Here is a 19,718-nt window from a genome sequence, read left to right on the forward strand (position 1 = left end):
AGAGAAGAAAGACTTGAGTCATTTGAAAGCGGGTCCCATACAAATCAGATGATTGTTTTTTTTTGGTTCTATTTCTTTAAAAATATGCCGTTGGAATGTTGATGTGCATTGCATTAAATCTGGATATTGCTTTGGCTAAAATGAAAAAAGAAGAAGTGCATTCTGCATACCAAACAGGAGAAATAAAGGTAAACCCACACCTAGAAACTCCAATTTACTGCCTTCTAAGATAAAGTCTAGACAACCACACAGAACCGGGGGCAGGATTTAATGGGTCCTCGACGTAGGCCCACGTTCCCGTGCTGTTTGGGAGGGGGGAATAGGTCGTGAATAACTTTACACGCCGTTCAGGAGATTTATAGTAGAGAGATCGCCACCTAAACACACAGACATAAAAATCTATAATTTTGAAACTAATAGGAGAGGAAAGGAGAGCAGAATAGATTACACCCTATCCATTCAGGCCGAGTCCAGAAGGCAGCTTCGTCAGCACGGCTTCGGGGCCGAGGGAGCTGGTGGTGCTCCCAGCCCGAGGGACTGGCCTTCTGTCTAGGCCCCTGGAGTGAGGGTACAGTTCCTTCTGGTCGGTGCTGACGAGCCCCGAATTCCGTGTTCATTATTCCTTATCAGGGTCCAAGGGCTTCTCTCGTGGCATTCTTTCACACCACAAGCTACCATTTACAAGCCTTTTTTATTTAGGTGACATTTCCGTGTAACTGGTTCCACGCCCCCCCCCCCCCCCCCCCAATGTTCATCGCATTGATGAGCTGGTGGAGTGGGTTAGTACCACTCTGTCCAGCAGGGGGTGGCTATGCTCACGGGTTCCAGGGGGCCAGACTCCAGGACTCAGTGGGCGATTTGGCGCCCAACTTTCCGCTCACTATGTACATTCTCCTTAGATACACTGGCAGGTGGATGCTTTGTGAGAGAGAGAGAAAAAAAAAAGAGATGGTTATTTCTGGGTAGAAATTCCAACACGTGATGTCCACGCATTGCATTCCGCATGCTTCATGTGTCACTTTGCCTAGGACCATGGTCGGCAAACTGAGGCTCATGAGCCACATGCTCTTTGGCCCCTTGAGTGTGGCTCTTCCACAAAATACCACGGCCTGGGCGAGTCTGTTTTGAAGAAGTGGCATTAGAAGAAGTTTAAGTTTAAAAAATGTGGCTCTCCAAAGAAATTTCAATCGTTGTCCTGTTGCTATTTGGCTCTGTGGACCAATGAGTTTGCCGACCACTGGCATAGGAGTAGACTTTGCATCTAAACGGGACTCACGCCACGGTGTGCACATATGTATGTACAGTATAAATACACAACACTCCGGCCTGGCCAGCGTGGCTCAGTGGCGAACCATCAACCTAGGAACCAGGAGGCCACGGTTCGATTTCCCCGTCGGGGCACTTGCCCGGGTTGCGGGCTCGATCCCCAGTAGGGGGTGTGCAGGAGGCGGCCGATCCATGATTCTCTCTCCTCATGGATGTTTCTCTCTTATCACTGAGTTTCAAATACAGCATCCGCATCTGTTCGTAGCTGCCGTGCCCCCCGCCCCCCACCCCCCCATGTGCTGTCTGTGTCACTCAGGCAAACGTTAAAAGAATATCGTATTTCACAAAACCCTATTAAACTGTCACATAAATTCCCCTGATTTCCTTTCCCCGTCAATGCTGATTACCATGACAGATATCTCTGTGTCAGGGAAAATGGGTTCCCTTCCCATCAGCCTCCTCCTTCGGCCTTGTTTATTTATTTTGGGGGGGAGGGTGGGGGAGAGGGGGTCGGTCTCCTGGAGACTCTCTTGCCTCTTTTTATTTATTTTTTAAAAATATATATGTTACTGGTTTTTTACAGAGAGGAAAGGAGAGGGATAGAGAGGTAGAAACATCAATGAGAGAGAAACATCGATCAGCTGCCTCCTGCACACCTCCTACGGGGGATGTGCCTGCAACCAAGGTACATGCCCTTGACCGGAATCGAACCCGGGACCCTTGAGTCCGCAGGCCGATGCTCTATCCACTGAGCCAAACCGGTCAGGGCTCTCTTGCCTCTTTAAGGGCTGAGAAAGCGGCAACCCCGTGGCAGCTTGGTGCTGGGTTTTGCCTATGTTCTGAGCAGCGTGAGCTTCCCCCTGGTGCCTTCGGAAGGTCGTCTGGCTTCACAGAAGCTTACAACGAGTTCTTACTGAGCATTTACTGTGCGTCTGGCTTAGCTCAAGCTCCTGTGTCATCTCCTTTCATTCTCACAATGCAATGAGGTGGAGTGATGATTTTTTAAAAATATATGTTTTTATTGATTTCAGAGAGGAAGGAAGATGGAGAGAGAGAGAGAGAGAAACCTCACTGATGAGAGAGAATCATGGATCGGCGGCCTTCTGCACGCCCCCTCCTGGGGATTGAGCCCACATCCTGGGCATGTGCCCTTGACTGGAATCGAACCTGGGACCCCTCAGTCCGCAGGCCGATGCTCTATCCACAGAGCCAAGGTGGGTAGGGTAGGGTGATGGTTGCTATACCTGCTTGGCAACTGAAGAAATGGAAGCTGCCTGCAGATAAATTATACGCGGTCGAGTCGCAAGTGAAGCGGCAGGGCTAGGGTTTAGGGTGCCCGGTTGTCCTGGTTTCCTGGGACTGAGGGTCCTACGGGGCAAGTGGCTTTTCGTGCTGAAACCTGGGCAGGATGGCTGGTCACCTGGATTAGATCTTGGACCGTGACCTCCTAGTTCATAGGTTGATGCTTAACCACTGAGCCACCCCAGTCGGGCTAGACAAGAGCTTTTCAAGTCAAATGTGAACGGCTCTCATTCAAGTTAGATGTAGCCATGCCAATGATGTGTCCATTCATTCAATTTACTATGGCCTGAATACTCAGATAATCCTCCTTAATTAGAAATTACACAACTTGGTTACATTTATTGAGCAATTAATGTGTACCTTATACTTTGCAAAATGTTTTACATGTGCCTGGCTACTGTGGCTCAGTGGTTGAGTGTTGACCTATAAACCAGGAGGTCACGGTTTGATTCCTGGTCAGGGCACATGCCTGGGTTGCGGGCTCCATCCCCAGTAGGGGGCGTGCAGGACGCCGCCGGTCCATGATTCTTTCTCATCGTTGACATTTCTCTCTCTCTCTCTCTCTCTCTCTCTCTCTCTCTCTCTCTCTCTCTCTCCTCCTTCTCCTCCTCCTCCTCCTCTCCCTTCCTCTCTGAAATTAATAAAAATATAGTTTATAACATGTTTTACATTCATCTTCATGTTTAATTTGGACAATAGCCCCATGAGAGAAGCACTATTTTTCCTACCTTTATTGCGATATAGCGGACACATAACCTTGTGTGCGTTTCAGGTTGTACACATGATGGTTTGGATACGTGTTATAGGCTGCGAAATGAGAACCACAATAAGGCAGTGAGCTTCTACCACCAGCTACTATTTCCCCCACCAGTTTTTTAAGTGAGACCCTGATGCTCAGGGCACGTGGGTCACTGACCTCCCCCCGTCCCCCACCCTGAGAACACGGCGAGCTGGGCTGTGACCCAAGGCTGTGGCCCTGGCGCTGGCAGACCCAGCGGGCGTTGGCTCAGAGCTCAGGCTGCCTCCACGGCCCCGCGGCGGTCCAGTCTTCCCCAGGCGGCCCTGTCACGTCTCGAAAAATAACAGTGAGAGTTCCGAGGATTCAGGAAGAGCCCTAGCCGGCGGCTTCAGAACGGAGGACTCACTCTCAACGTCAGTTGGCACGTGATGACTTGATTTTTAAAACACCCGTGGACATGCAGGCTGCCAGGCCGGCCTCTGACACAGCCCCTTGGCCCGGCTCGGAGGATTGTTTTAAACCCGGCGCTGGCGGGGTGTCGTCTGGCTTGTATGAAATAGCGTTCGGGGGACCGTTCCATCTCGATGCCGCTCGGGAGAACGGATGCCCCGGGATCCTCACGGAGCAGAATCTTTAGACGGCGGGCACGCAGTCTGGTGCGTCCGTCTCTGTCTTTCTCGCTGCCCCTTTGAGGGTTTGTCTGTCTCTCGCCGTGTCTCTGAACTGTGAATGACGAGAAGAAATATTTCACGAATTTCCCCTTTTTCTTTTTAAACCCTTACCTGAGGATATGCTTATTGGTTTTTAGAGAGAGGGGAAGAGAGAGAGAATAAGAGAGAGAGAGAGAGAAACACCGATGTGAGAGAAACATCGATGGGTTGCCTTCTGTACATTCCCTGAAGGGGGCATAGAGCCTGCCACCTCAGTATGTGCCCCGGCCGGGAATTGAACCCGCAACCTTTCCATATCCTGGCGGATGCTGCAATCCACCGAGCCACATTGGCCGGGGCTCAATAATGTCCTCTTCACTTGCAAGGCCGTCCACGCACATGGGTGGTTTAGAGACCTATTTGATTAAGCCCCAACTTTCACGCTGTGTGTGTGTGTGTGTGTGTGTGTGTGTGTGTGTGTGTGTGTTAAGGCTTCTCATTCCCATAGCGGTCTACTTGGAAGTCGTGTGTCCTTGGCTGCACAGGGCGACTTTTGAAACTTGCTTTCCGCGCCTGCCTGATGCTCATGAGCTTTGTTCCTCCAACGAGCATTTTTGTAAGGCGTGTGTATACAGGCATTCGAGCACAGGAACATGCATGCTTGTGCATACCAGTCACTGTGCGGATGCCCTGGTTCCCGTGGAAACAAAATTGGATTAAATATGCATACTGGGGGGCATTGGAAAACCGTGTCAGGCCTGAGGCACTTTCCCAGTTGGAGTCCCCATCCGATATCATCTCTATATAATAAAAGGCTAATATGCAAATCGACCGAACAGTGGAACGACTGGTCGCTATGATGTGCACTGGCCACCAGGGGCAGACGCTCAACGCAGGAGCTGCCTGCCCCCTGGTGGTCAGTGCGCTCCCACAGGGGGAGCTCCGCTCACCCAGAAGCCGGGCTCACGGCGGTGGCGGGAGCGTCTCCTGTCTCTGCGGCAATGCTAAGGACCAGCGAGCTGAGTGGTAAGGAGCAGTGAGCAGGCGGGCGGTAAGGAGCAAGGCATCCCGGACTGCGAGAGGGCACAGGCCGGGTTGAGGCACCCCCTCCGCCCCAGTGCACAAATTTCGTGCACCAGGCCTCTAGTCTATATATACAAAAGCCCAGCGACCAAACAGTGGAACGCCCAGAACTACTGGTCGACCAGTTGCTATGATGTGCACTGACCACCAGGGAGCAGACGCTCAACGCGGGAGCTGCCCCCTAGTGGTCAGTGCGCTCCCACGGGGGGAGCGCCGCTTGGCTGGCCAGGATGAGTGGTGCTCCTACAACGTGCTGATCCCCACAGGCCATGCCCCCATCAGTGCACAAATCCGTGCACCGGGCCTCTAGTATTAAACATAATAAAATACACTCAGGTCCCACATTAAGTTTCTTTTTTCTTTTTTTAAAAACGAATTTGAAATAATTGTGTGTTTGCTTTTGCAGTGATTTGGCTATGCGTGACCCCTAATTTACAGTTGGCTCCTGAGTCATCATTGTCTGTAATTGGGCACTCCTGCAAAGTGCACAAAAATATAACCTACCTATCTCTTTCAAAGATAATACAATTTTTATGAATACTAGATTTAACAATTAATGAGGTTGACATTATATCCCACTTTTTGGAATACATTCATGTCAAGTTAATAGATGCTTTTCGTAGTTCGGAGTCATTGTCTAACACGCTTTCGGGTCTCACGTACTTTTCTTAAAAAAATATTTTTATTGATTTCACGCGAGGAAGGAATAGGGAAAGAGAGAGAGAGAGAAACATCCATGATGAGAGAGAATCATGGATTGGCTGGCTCCTGCATGCCCCCTACTGGGGATCGAGCCTGCAACCTGGGCATGTGCCCTGCCCAGAGTTGAACCATGACCTCTTGGTTCATAGGTCAATGCTCAACCCCTGAGCCACACTGGCTGGGCCCGATAAGTCTTAATTTTATCCCAAGAGCAGTGGGGGTGGGGGGCACTGAGTATTTGGAATGAGCAGGGATGGAGAGAATGGGAAACACACAGAAAGGTATGTTGGAGGCAGAAAGAACTCTGTAATCCTCTGCACGTGGGGTAACCCTGGGATGGGGGTGACCTGGTGAGACCCACCCATGTCCAGTTCAGGTGGCCGAAAGGACACCCGGTCACCTCCTCAAGCCACACAAGGCAGTGGTAGGACCTGTTAGGGTCGCCAAAGGGGGAACAAAGGGGTAAAGAATTATGAATGTGCTAGAGCCTGGTGCACAAATTCTGGCACCAGTGGGGTTCCTCGGCCTGGCCTGTGGGATCGGGCCGAAAACTGGCTCTCTGGCATCCCCCAAGGGGTCCCGGATTGTGAGAGGGTGCAGGCCAGGCCGAGGGACCCCACTGGTGCACTACCAGGGCCGGGGAGGGATGTGGGAGGTTGGCCAGCCGGGGAGGGACTAAGGAAGGACTCCAGGGCGTGTCCAGCCCATCTTGCTCAGTCCCGATCAGCTGGACCCCAGCAGCAAGCTAACCTACCAGTCAGAGCGTCTTCCCCCTGGTGGTCAGTGCATGTTATAGCGAGCAGTCGAACGGCCTTAGCATATTATGCTTTGATTGGTTGAACGGGCCGACCGGACACTTAGCATATTAGGCTTTTATTATATAGGATAAGGTCATCTGGAGGCCAGATGGACTGAGCCCCCCAAATGGCGGCAGCACCTAGGGATGGGGAGTCAGAGGTTTTAAAGGACTCTAGGCGGGCTTTTTCTGGGCAGAGAATTCTCCAGACAGGTCCGGATCCTAGGAAGGTCCAGAGGGGAAGGATCATGGTCTTAGCCAGTGGAATGTGGTCGTAGCGAGTGGAATGTGGTCTTAGTGAGTGGAATGTGGTATTAGCCAGTGGAATGTGGTCTTAGTGAGTGGAATGTTGTATTAACGAGTGGAATGTGGTCTTAGCGAGTGGAACGTGGTCTTAGTCAGTGGAATGTGGTCTTAGCGAGTGGAATGTGGTCTTAGCGAGTGGAACGTGGTCTTAGCCAGTGGAATGTTTTCTTAGTGTGTGGAACATGGTCTTAGCAAGTGAAATGTGGTCTTAGCGAGTGGAATGTTTTCTTAGCATGTGGAACGTGGTCTTAGCGAGTGGAATGTGGTCTTAGTGAGTGGAATATTGTCTTAACAAGTGGAACTTTTCTTAGCCAGTGGAATGTGGTCTTAGTGAGAGGAATATTGTCTTAGCCAGTGGAATGTGGTCTTAGCGAGTGGAATGTGGTCTTAGTGAGTGGAATGTGGTCTTAGCGAGTGGAATGTTGTCTTAGCCAGTGGAATGTGGTCTTAGTGAGTGGAATATTGTCTTAGCCAGTGGAATGTGGTCTTAGCCAGTGAAATGTGGTCTTAGCCAGTGGAATGTGGTCTTTGCATGTGGAATGTGGTCTTAGCCGGTGGAATGTGGTCTTAGTGAGTGGAATGTGGTCTTAGTGAGTGGAATGTGGTCTTAGCCAGTGGAATGTGGTCTTAGCATGTGGAATGTGGTCTTAGCATGTGGAACGTGGTCTTAGCGAGTGGAATGTGGTCTTAGCGAGTGGAACGTGGTCTTAGCATGTGGAATGTGGTCTTAGCCAGTGGAATGTGTTGTCAGCGGAAGGGAGTGTCGGCTGTGAAGTGGCCTAAAGGACCGTTCCTAGGGGGGGAGGTAGCGATTCAATTCCATGGATCAGACCTGACAGGATGCAGAGACCGGCTGGGTATGAGGGCCCGTGTGAGGGGCCCCGTCTCCGGGCAGGTGTGCCGGCCACAGGTACCTGCCCACGTCACAGGTCCCCGCCGGAGGGTTCCGGGAAGGCGGAGGACGCTTTGAGAAGAGAGGGCAGACGTTGCGTCTGGGATCCCGTGGCAGCGTGGTGGGGCACAGCCGCAGGCTTCGTATGCGGACCTCATCGTCTCACCTTCAGGCGTCCGTGTGTCGCCGCTGCCCTCCGTCAGGCTCTCTGGCGGCGAGACCCACTGCCCGCACTCCGCCGATCCCACGCGTCTGTCCTCGGCGCGCTTGGCCGGCCCAGGCCGCTCTCTTGCTGCCCAGTCATCCGTGACCCTCCCTGATTCAGAAGGTGAATACATGTCAATGGCTTCCACAGAAAGGGCAGGTTGCCAAGCAACAGGGCATCCGCAGTACCCTTGTGGGGTCATGGAAGTGGAAACCAGCAGGGGTCATTTTTCTGGGAACAGCCATGATCATAATTCATTCTCTCTCTCTCTCTCTCTCTCTCTCTCTCTCTCTCTCTCTCTCTCTCTCTCTCTCTCTCTCTCTCCCTCTCTCTCTCTCTTCCTTTCTCTTTCTTTCATTCTCTCTCTCTTCCTTTCTCTCTCTCTCTCACTCTTTCTTTCTCTCTCTGCAACCAAGGCATGTGCCCTTGACTGGAATCAAACCCGGGACCCTTCAGTCCGCAGGCTGACGCCCTACCCACTGAGCCAAACCGGTTAGGGCCATTTTCTTTTTCTTTTTTTTAAAATTAAATTTAAAAATGTTTATTACCCAAACTGGTTTATTTTCAATACCATGCTTGTGACTAGTGCAGTTTAAGGCCAACAATGGCCACAGAGCAAACTGCCGAACAATCACTTAAAAGCTAAAGAAAGAAAAGACGGACCTAGCTGGTTTGGCTCAGTGGATAGAACATCTGCCTGTGGACTGAAGGGTTCTGGGTTCAATCCCAGTGTGGGGTGTTCCGGAGGCAGCTGATCAATAATTTTCTCTCATCATTGATGTTTCTCTCTCTCTCTCTCTCTCTCTCTCTCTCTCTCTCTCTCTCTCTCTCTTTCCCTTCCTCTCTGAAATCAATAAAAATGTATTTCTTTAAAAAAAGAAAGAAATGACAGAAAGTAAACATTAAACAAAATTATAATTACAAACATTTTAATAAAGTGGGATGAGCTTTCTAGTAGTAGTAAATAGGGAAGGCTAGTTATCACCCACACAAAAATATAGGTCATTTGATTACCTTACCTTTTGCACAGAAATCTTTTTTTAAAAATATATTTTATTGATTTTTTCACAGAGAGGAAGGGAGAGGGATAGAGAGTCAGAAACATCGATGAGAGAGAGATATCGATCAGCTGCCTCCTGCACACCCCCGACTGGGGATGTGCCTGCAACCAAGGCCCATGCCCTTGACCGGAATCGAACCCGGGACCCTTCAGTCCGCAGGCCGACGCTCTATCCACTGAGCCAAACCGGTTTCGGCATGCACAGAAATCTTATTGTGTGGAGTCACTATAGACTTTCTTTGGCCTTCTGCTCTTAGGCAAACTATTTACAAACCATGAGTCAGTAGTTCATGGATACTGGAATATGATACCATTTTTTTGGCTAAGGTCTTTCCATCAAAAATTGCAAAACAGCCCCAACTTGTGTGGCTCAGTGGAAAGAGCGTCGGCCTGCGGTCTGAAGGGTCCCGGGTTCGATTCCGGTCCAGGGCATGTACCTTGGTTGCGGGTACATCCCCAGTAGGGGGTGTACAGGAGGCAGCTGATGGATGTTTCTCTCTCATCGATGTTTCTGGCTCTCTATCCCTCTCCCTTCCTCTCTGTATAAAATCATTAAAATATATATATATTTTAAAAATTACAAAACAACTGTGGAAGGCTGTCCAAGGCTCTCCTAGCATCTTCAGCAGCATGGAGGGGCCTGGAGGGCTTGAGGCTGGGCGAGACAGGTACCCCGTGACCTCACTCAGATGTGGCATCTCCTGAACAGAGTAGACGACGACGTCCTTTCAGAAACAGCAGGAATTGACTTGGCCCTGCCCCTGGTGGTCTACAGGTGCCAGAAACATCCTGAGACCCCCCGCCCTCCCCCGGAGCTGGGAGCGGGAGGAAATGAGCTAACGCTTCCCTCTGGGGAGCATGAGTTCTTCCAGGGAGCTGGGGGCACGGGAGCCAGTGCCCTAGGTCCCAGAGAGACCCAGCAGATCCCAGGCGGAGCGGCAAAATCCCTAACTGGGATCCACCGATAGATTCCAGGACGGGGGGGGGGGGGGGGGGGTGGCATGGAGGGAGCCACAGCATCTGTTTGCAATTTCCCTGATGCGATTTACCCACGTCTCCCGAGGGACTGTCACTCGGTGTCGGAAATTTTTCAGCCCCAATCCAAACACGAGCAACACGACCGTGCCGTGGGCATGATGTGTCGTTATCGCGCAGATGCATTCGGTGCGGCTCCCTCCGTCTCATCCTGTCACAGAACCTGCCGGAACAGCTCTGTGCAGTGGGACGCCGAGGAGGAGATGCAGATGGATGTGTTCGTATTTATGCCGAGGCTAAAATTGTCGGCTCAGCCCCCGCCGCACCACTTCCTCTGGGTGATCTGAAAATGGCCCCAGGAACAGACTTCCTGATTTTTCTTCTCATTTGGGCCTATTATCCAAACCCACTTTCTCGCGCTGGAGAGAGACAGACGGGCGGGTACGGAATCAGCAGGCGAGATGGCCCTTTGCGAAGAAAACAGGAGGTTGTAATTTTTCAGAATCAGATCGCTTTACGAGAAAGAAGGCAATAAATTAGAATGCTTCGGGTGTGGTTTTTTTTTTTTGGGGGGGTGACCTTATTTTTTTCATTCATTTCTTCAATATCTTTTTTAAGAAAAATATTTTATTGATTTTTTTACAGAGAGGAAGGGAGAGGGATAGAGAGTTAGAAACATAGATGAGAGAGAAACACTGATCAGCTGCCTCCTGCACACCCCCCACTGGGGATGTGCCTGCAACCAAGGTACATGCCCTTGACCGGAATCGAACCCGGGACCTTTCAGTCCGCAGGCCGACGGTCTATCCACTGAGCCACACCGGTTAGGGCATTTCCTCAATATCTTAACAATATTCCTTTGGATTATGATAAACTTTTACCATGAAGTGTGATAAAGGGTTTGAGTTAGAGAGTTGATAGACTCTAGGGCCAAGGTGTTCAATATACTAGTCAGGAACCACAGAAGGCTATTGAACAGATAAAAGTGATGAGTCCAAATGGAAATAAATCGAAAGTTTAAAATAGTCCCACTGGCGTACTTCACTGGTTGAGCATCAACCTAGGAACCAGGAGGTCACGGTTCAATTCCCGGTCAAGGGCACATGCCTGGGTAGTGAGCTCGATCCCCAGTAGGGGGCGTGCAGGCGGCAGGCGATCCATGATTCTCTCTCATCAGGGATGTTTCTATCTCTCTCTCTCCCTCTCTAAAATCAATGAAGATACATATTTTTTTTCCTTAAAAAAAAGGAAGTGTGAAAACATAACAAAACTTCTGATGACTTAACGACAACAAATATAACCTATCTCATTCGTCATGTTTGGTATTGATTCCATATTGCAATGGGCCTGTTTTCCTCTTTCTCTTCTGTGGTGTACCACTAAACTGACATATGGTTATTATTTTCTCAATTGGCAAACATCCTCGATGGGGATCAAGAGGCCCTAAATAACCTCCAGGCACAAGTTTGTCTCTGTGTTTCGATGTCTTTAAGGACATGTTACAGCTGCACACAAATTGGGATCCTCCCAGCATGCAACTCTCTTGCCTATTTCCTCCCCGCCCCACTCATCATTATGTCCCAGCTATCTTCTCATGTCAACAGAAAGAGAACTATGTGCCATTTAAAAAAACACACACGTGCATTTATTGATTTTTTAGAGAGAGAGAAAGGGAGAGGGGGAGAGAGATAGAAACATCCTATATAATAAAAGCCTAATATGCTAAGTGTCCGGTCGTCCGGTCAGCCATTCAACCAATCAAAGTGTTATATGCTAATGATATGCTAAGGCCATTCGACCACTCGCTATGACATGTACTGACCACCAGGGGGCAGACAGTCGACCAGTTGACCAGTCGCTATGATGTCCACTGACCACCAGGGGGCAGATGCTCTGACTGGTAGGTTAGCTTGTTGCTGGGCTCTGGCCAATCGGGACTGAGCCATGCGGGCCAGACACTCCTTGGAGCCGTCCTGTGGTCCCTCCCCAGCTGGCCAACCTCCCACGTCCCTCCCCAGCCCTGATTGTGCAGCAGTGGGGTCCCTCGGCCTGGCCTGCACCCTCTCGCAATCTGGGACCCCTCGGGGGATGTCAGAGAGCCGGTTTGGGCCTGATCCCGCAGGCCAGGCCGAGGGACCCTCCTGGTGCATGAATTCGTGCACTGGGCCTCTAGTCTATGATAAAAGAGAAACATGGATCGGCTGCCTCCTGCACGCCCCCTCCTGGGGATCAAGGCCACAACCTGGGCATGTGTCCTGACTGGGAATCGAACCGTGGCCTCCTGGTTCCTAGGTCGATGCTCAACCACCAGCTCTGTGCCATTTTTAATGACTGCACAGAATTCTGTGTTCTGTATCAATTCCTTAACGAGGTTCCTGGGGATGCACATTGAAGCCATTGCCAGCTATCGGCATCGTTATCAAGAACGGCCTAACGAGCGCGCCGCTGTGCTTTGAGGATGTGCTGACAGATGTCCCTGATCTCATTGGGTCATGATTGTCTGTGTGCCCGTCTTCCCACCAGACGGCTGTTAGTTCCCTGAGGGCGAGCCCATTATTTCGCGTGGAGTCCCCAGGCCCTTGCCAAGTGCCCGTGGGAGCTTAATAACACGTATTGTTGAAAGGAAGAAGGAACAAACGAGGGGATGTTTACGTAGCTGGGTACACACGTGTGTGATCACACCGTGTCTTCCGTGCTTACTCCGTTTCGTTGGCCTCGAGCCTGAATCTCTCTCTCCCAGGCATCCTACCGTCCTCCACGTGTTTCTAACCTCTTTCAACAGCTCTCATTTCCACACACATACGTCTAAGACGGAGCTTTAACCCTTTGCACTCGCTTGCTTTTTTTCTCGATTCCTTTATTCTACTCGGGATTTAATTTTTTAAATACCCCAGATTTTACAAAGCGCGGCAGTAGAATAAAAAACTGGAGTTTCTTTTCATACAAACTTATTTATTTGGATTTTTTTATATTTCAAATTATTGATACATTCAAAGAGTAATTTTAATCTCGATGCTAACCGTGTCGAGTCACACTCGACATCCGAGTGCAAAAGGTTAAGGATTAGAATGTTTTTTTAAAAAAATTAGGCCTAGCCGGTGTGTCTCAGTGGTTGAGTGTTGACCTAGGAACCAGGAGGTCACGGTTCGATCCTCGGTCAGGGCACATGCCCGGGTTGTGGGCTTCATCCCCAGTGTGGGGTGTGCAGGAGGCAGCCGATCATGATTCTCTCTCATTATTGATGTTTCCATCTCTCTCTCCCTCTCCCTACTTCTCTGAAATCAATAATATATATATATATATATATATATATATATATATATATATATATATATATATATATTTTTTTTTTTTTTTAAAAGGAATTAGAATATTGCAAAACCACGACTTCTCCATAGATTTATTCTGCTTTTGGAACATGTTTTATACATGGCAGAGGAAAAAATAATGCCAATCCCTGACACGTTTTTTGTCCTACCCTCACCAGAGATGACTTATGAAAACTGAAACTGTCCATTACACGGAATAAAACACACGTTGTGTGTGTTGCATACTATTTACAGCTGTTGTCTGCTAGGGGTTCTCTGGGGTCCCATTGGCTGCCACAGCCAAGTGGTCCCGTAAGTTTAACTCAGCACCATGCCCGCAAAACCCTCTTAAATCACAGAGAGGAAAATGGACGAGCAATGGCTCGAAGGCGGCCTATATCTTCATGAGAACCCACGGCTCTCTTCATCTGTGCCTTCGGGAGGCTCTGCGCAGCCTGCTAGGTGGTGGGGTGCATGACAGCATAGCAGGTGATCTGCCCGACCCTCCAAAGGGAAGTTATGGTTGACGTCGACTTGTAAGGGCAGCCTTGAGCTTTATTGACTTCACGCACGGGGAGGCCAGCGGTCCAAACGGTGAGGGCGGTCTGCGGCGTTGAGCATTTACAGCAGCTTACGCTATTTTTTTAAAAACATATTTTATTGATTTTTTTACAGAGAGGAAGGGAGAGAGATAGAGAGTTAGAAACATTGATGAGAGAGAAACATCGATCAGCTGCCTCCTGCACACTCCCTACAGGGGATGTGCCTGCAACCAAGGTCCATGCTCTTGACCGGAATCGAACCTGGGACCCTTCAGTCCGCAGGCCGACGCTCTATCCACTGAGCCACACCGGTTAGGGCTTATGCTATTCTTTCATGCCTCCTTGTTGGGCGGGGAGTACTTACCAGCGTCGCTCTATGGGCTGTAAATGAACGTAGTTCAAACACCACAAGGCGAGCGCTATGGAATTAGAGAACTGAAAATAGGCTACTGATCACCCACACACTCATCAAGCCTCTTTATTCTCAACGGCTCTTTCATTGGCGTGCCAATACCGCCTGCCCCGGAAGGCGGAAAAAGGGATGGTGAGCCAATGGGAGAGTGGGGGCGTCGACCTTCCGTTCACCTCAAGGGTGCCCTTCTCCCCCGCCCCCTCCCCCCTCTGTGCCTACTTAATCAGTTCAGTTAGCCCGTCACGAGTCTTAGGTGAAGAACACCCAACCCAATACTCAGTTTCTTCAGAAGGGTGTGTGGCTCACCTCAGGTTAGAAAACGGTGGGGCAGGGCCCTCGCCGGTGTGGCTCAGTGGATAGAGCGTCGGCCTGCGGACTCAAGGGTCCCAGGTTCGATCCCGGTCAAGGGCATGTACCTTAGTTGCGGGCACATCCCCAGTAGGAGGTGTGCAGGAGGCAGCTGATCGACGTTTCTCTCTCATCGATGTTTCTACCTCTCCATCCCTCTCCCTTCTTCTCTGTAAAAAAACCAATAAAATATTTTTTAAAAAAAGAAACATCAATGGTGAGAGAGAATCATGGATCAGCTGCCTCCTGCACACCCCCTACTGGGGATCGAGCCCGCAACCCGGGCATGTGCCCTGACTGGGAATCGAACCCTGACCTCCTGGTTCATAGGTTGACGCTCAACCACTGAGCCACGCTGGGCAGGCAGAATATGTACGTTTTTCATGACAGCCTGGAGCTTTGACGTACAGACTCTCTCGAGTCTTGCCGGCCCCAGAAGCAGGTGGAAAACGGATACATGCGGGGTCCGATGTGTGTTAGAGACCCTGGGCCTGTTTCAGACTCGGTGATGGTCCCGTGTAACCTCCAGGGGGGCCCGGGGGGACGTGTGGAAGGAAGTGGCAAGCGCACGGAGGCTTAGCTTGCCTCTGTCTGTTTTTTTTCTCTCTGACAGGGCAGCGTCCGTACCAGGTGATCACGGCCCGCGTGCACCCAGGGGAAAGCAATGCCAGCTGGGTGATGAAGGGGGCGCTGGAGTTCCTGGCCAGCAGTGACCCCGGGGCCAGGCTGCTGAGGGAGAGCTTCATCTTCAAGATCATCCCCATGCTCAACCCCGACGGGGTCATCAACGGCAAGTACGTGGGGCGCCGGCCCCACCGCCCTCGCGTGGACGTTGCCATAGTAACACAAATGTGATCGGAGGCATCTCCTGGGTTTTTGGTCCTTGGTACAAAACACTGTCTGTTCTTCATGGATGCGGTCTCATCGTTTCTTGTTTTTTGTTTTTTTTCTTTATTTATTTTAAAATATATTTTTTAGTGATTTCAGAGAGGAAGGGAGAGAGAGGCACGTCAATGATGAGAGAGAATCAGGGACTGGCTGCCTCCTGCACGCCCCCTACTGTTGCAGGAATGAAGCCTGCCTCCCGGGCATGTGCCCTGACTGGGAATCAAAATGAGAACTCCTGGTTTTTCATAGGTCGACGCTCAACCACCGAGCCACACCGGCCGGGCAGTCTCATAGCTTTTAATTTAATTTAATTTTTTTAAAAAAAATATATATATGTATTTCTTTATTGATTTCAGAGAGGAAGGGAGAAAGAGAGAGAGAGAAATATCCATGATGAGAGAGAGTCACTGATCGGCTGCCTCCTGCACGCCCCCCCTGCGGGGAGTGTGGGGGGATCAAGCCCGCAACCCAGGCCATGTGCCCTTGGCCGGAATCGAACCTGGGACCCTTCAGTCCGCAGGCTGACGCTCTATCCACTGAGCCAAGCCAGCTAGGGCGTCATAGCCTTTTACATAGAAAGGAATATTGCTCCGTTGGCAGTCAACGCCCAAGGGGTCCTTAGAAATCATCCCGTTCAGCACTCTCCTATGAATAAGGAGAAAACCGGTGTCCAGGGTGATTCAGCGACTTGCCCAGGCCCCACGGTGGGTGAGTGGCAGAGCCCAGCTCACACGGTAATCTCCTCACGGGTCAGCCCCGTGCCTTCCTTGGCCTCTTTAGGGCTCACTGCAGAGAGATCTTGCTTCTCAGGTGCATCTGGTCGCAGTTTGGATACGGCTATAGGAGGGGTGCCGCCTTATCTCAGCGGAGTGGCTGGAGTGGCTGAGGAGTGGTCGGGAGTGAAGTGGCTGAGCCACGGCCGGAGGAGAGGCGTGGGTAGCGTTTCTTCGGGTACACCCCCCACCTGCCTTCAGAGCGGGCGGTGGGGAAGAGGAACCCGGTGTCTCTGAGGTCTGTTGGAAGAGGGTCCACATTTTATGTTTTAAAAAAGATATTTTTATTGATTTCAGAGAGGAAGGGAGAAGGAGAAAAAGAGAGAGAAACATCCATGATGAGAGGAGAATCATGGATCGGCTGCCTCCTGCACGCCCCCTACTAGGGATTGAGCCCACCCCCCCACCCCACCACCCCCCGCATGTGCCCTGACTGGGAATCGAACCTTGACCTCCTGGTTCCTAGGTCGACGCTCAACCACTGAGCCACGCCGGCCGGGCGGATGGAGGTCTTAGGTTGGAAGGTGGATGTGGCCTCAGTCACGGGGCTTCCTCCTGGCTCGGCCACATGCATGGCAGGCCAGCTTCCTCTCGGCGACTGTGCCGTTCGTCATCACTACCGCCGTTTAGTATGACTAACACGACCCTTTTTACGTAGAGAGCAGCTCTCCTCACCCAGCGAGCGACCAGGAACCTCGTCGGTCCCTAGGGTCACCCAAACAGTTTTGGCCGCAAGAGACTTGGAAATCCTAGCGTTCTGTTAGGGCGAGGAAAACCCACAGGGAATAGCAACATCGTCCCCCAGAGGTCTGAGACTCCCAGGAGTGTGTAACCTCTCACAACTAGAGGGCTTAAAAGTCTCAGCTGTCCGGCCGTGTGGCTCAGCGGGTGAGCATTGACCTAGGAACCAGGAGGTCACGGTTCGATTCCCGGTCAGGACACATGCCCGGGTTGCAGGCTCGGTCCCCATTAGGGGGCGTGCAGGAGGCAGCCGATCCATGATTCTCTCTCCTTATTGATGCTTCTCTCTCTTGCTCCCTCTCTCTTCCTTTCTGAGATCAATAAAAAAATATATTTTTTTAAAAAGGAGACCCATTGGCTCTGGGAACTCATTGGTCCTGCTGCTAAATCGTTTGCACCGTGTTCACCCATGTCCGGTGCTCGGCCGGTCCTTCTGGGAGCTCGACCCCAAGGCCTTCCTTGCTCTCAGCCCGTTCCTGCCACAACCACACCCGCCGCCCGTCGGACGCGTGCCTGCTCCATTCGCCTCCCTCCGCCGTCGCCCCTCCACATAAGCACGGCTATTTATTACTCCTAAATTCAGGGTGATTAATTCCATCAGCATAAACCTAATTTATGCCGTCATAAACAGCGACGAGTATAAATGCTGCCAAACGCTAATCCCGGCTCCTGCCAACTCACGGAGCCTGCAGTGGCTGCCCCCCCCCTCAGCCCCCCGCCACACACACACACACACACACACACACACACACACACACTTCCCAGAAGCTTTAAATTAAAAACGATTCAATGTTGCAGGATCATTGATCAAGTGCAGGCTGAGGCTCTCGGGGGAAACGGCTGTCGTTTGGTTAAATGCTTTGTTCTCTCGTCGGCCGTGCGACTCCTGGTTTCTCTCCACGCCTCCCCCTCCAGGAGGAAGAAATGGGCTTCAGGCGGGACGAGAGGGAGACGAGGGTCTATTCTTCCTCAGTTTCCCCTTCGACGTCCCTTTAAAAAATAGTTTTATTGATTTCAGAGAGGAAGGGAAAAGCGGGGAGAGAGAGAGAGAGACATCCATGATGAGAGAGAATCATGGATCGGCTGCCTCCTCCTGCACGCCCCCTGCTGGGGATTGAGCCCGCAACCCGGGCATGTGCCCTGGAATTGGGAATCGAACCATGACCTCCTGGTTCCTAGGGTGACGCTCCACCACGGAGCCACGCCGGTCGGGCTAAGACATCTCTTTTCTTCAGTGTCCTCGCTCCTAACACTTCCTTACAGTAGACCAGTGGTCGGCAAACGGCGGCTCGCGAGCCACAGGCGGCTCTTCGGCCCCTTGAGGGTGGCTCTTCCACAAAATACCACGGCCCGGGCGAGTCTATGTTGAAGAAGTGGCGTTAGAGGAAGTTTACGTTTTAAAAAATGTGGCTCTCCAAGAGAAATTTCAGTCGTGGTGCTGTTGATATTTGGCTCTGTGGACTCATGAGTTTGCCGACCAGTGCAATAGACCCTTACCTGTCCTTCTAGGCATGCTGTGTGTGTGTGTGTGTGTGTGTGTGTGTGTGTGTGTGTGTGTGTGTGTTACTGGCTCTCCTTTTGTGACACCCAGAGAGAGCCGGCCCGCTGTGATTGGTGCCCTAAGGAGCTGACTTTCTCAGGACGCACTGTTCCCTGCTCTGCCCAACTCTTCTGTTTTCCACCCGAGGATTTCGCGTCTGGCGAGCAGGAGATCCGAGCTTCGGTCCAAATGAGCCTCCTTCCCGCCGTGCGGCTATGGACAAGTGACTTACCCTCTCCACTGCTGCGGTTTTTGTGTGTTGGTTTTTTGTGGGTTTTTTTTGCAACGTGTGAAGGGGCTAGCGAGCCCTAACCACTGCCCCTCCGCTGACTAGTCTCGTGACCCAGTACTCTCTCTTTTTTCTTTTTTTAAAAAATTACTTTATTGATTAAAGTATCACATATTTGTCCTCAAACTCCCCCCCTCCCATTCCCATCCCAAACCCCTCCACCTGCATGCCCCCACCCCCCTGTTGTCCGTGATCACTGGTTAGGCTCATATGCACCAGTACTCGTGAGTTTAGAAACATCGATGAGAGAGAAACATCGATCAGCTGCCTCCTGCACACCCCCACCTGGGGATGTGCCCGCAACCAAGGTACATGCCCTTGACTGGAATCGAACCCGGGACCCCTCAGTCCGCAGGCCGACGCTCTATCCACTGAGCCACACCGGTTAGGGCGGCCCAGGTCTCTTGTACTCTGAAACTGCTCAGCACTGTGAGAAAGGATAAAAGGAAGGGCTCCTCGCAATGCTTTCTGGGGGAATTTCAGTGGGTCCTTGCGCAAGCCACGCAGGCCTCACCATCTCCTCCCTGTTTCTGTTTCTCAGTTTTGCAAAGAGGTCCAGGGTAAGGCATGGCCGCGGGGTAGAAATTCTACAGAGGGTGGGACACCCTGGAAGGTCAGGAAGGCTCCTTTGTCACATAGAATTATATTTGCTATACTAGAGGCCCGATGCACGAAAATTCGTGCAAGAGTAGGCCTGCCTTCCTACCAGCACCAGCTTCCCTGCAGCACCCGGGACCCGGGCTGGCTTCCCTCTGGCCCTGGCTTCGTCAGGAAGGACGTCCGGAAGACGTCTGGTCTCATTAGCATATTACCCTTTTATTACTATAGATATTATCCTATAACTAAAATACAGCGTACCTCACACATTACACGATGGTACTTCCATCTATGCCGATTTTAC

At 51.2% G+C, this 19,718-nt stretch overlaps 1 protein-coding gene across 1 annotated transcript in view; it reads left to right on the forward strand.

Annotated features, from left to right (window-relative positions):
• AGBL1 (AGBL carboxypeptidase 1) overlaps positions 1-19,718 on the forward strand; it is a gene marked incomplete at its 3' end in the record, with an annotated part of 254,689 nt that overhangs the window by 105,755 nt on the left and 129,216 nt on the right. Inside the window, exon 18 of the mRNA XM_079764228.1 lies at positions 15,200-15,380. Within this exon, the coding sequence (XP_079620354.1) occupies positions 15,200-15,380 (181 nt within the window). The remainder of the gene's footprint in view (positions 1-15,199; positions 15,381-19,718) is intronic.

This window comes from Cnephaeus nilssonii, assembly GCF_951640355.1.
Source record: "Cnephaeus nilssonii genome assembly, chromosome: 24".
In the NCBI taxonomy this organism is placed as follows: domain Eukaryota; kingdom Metazoa; phylum Chordata; class Mammalia; order Chiroptera; family Vespertilionidae; genus Cnephaeus; species Cnephaeus nilssonii.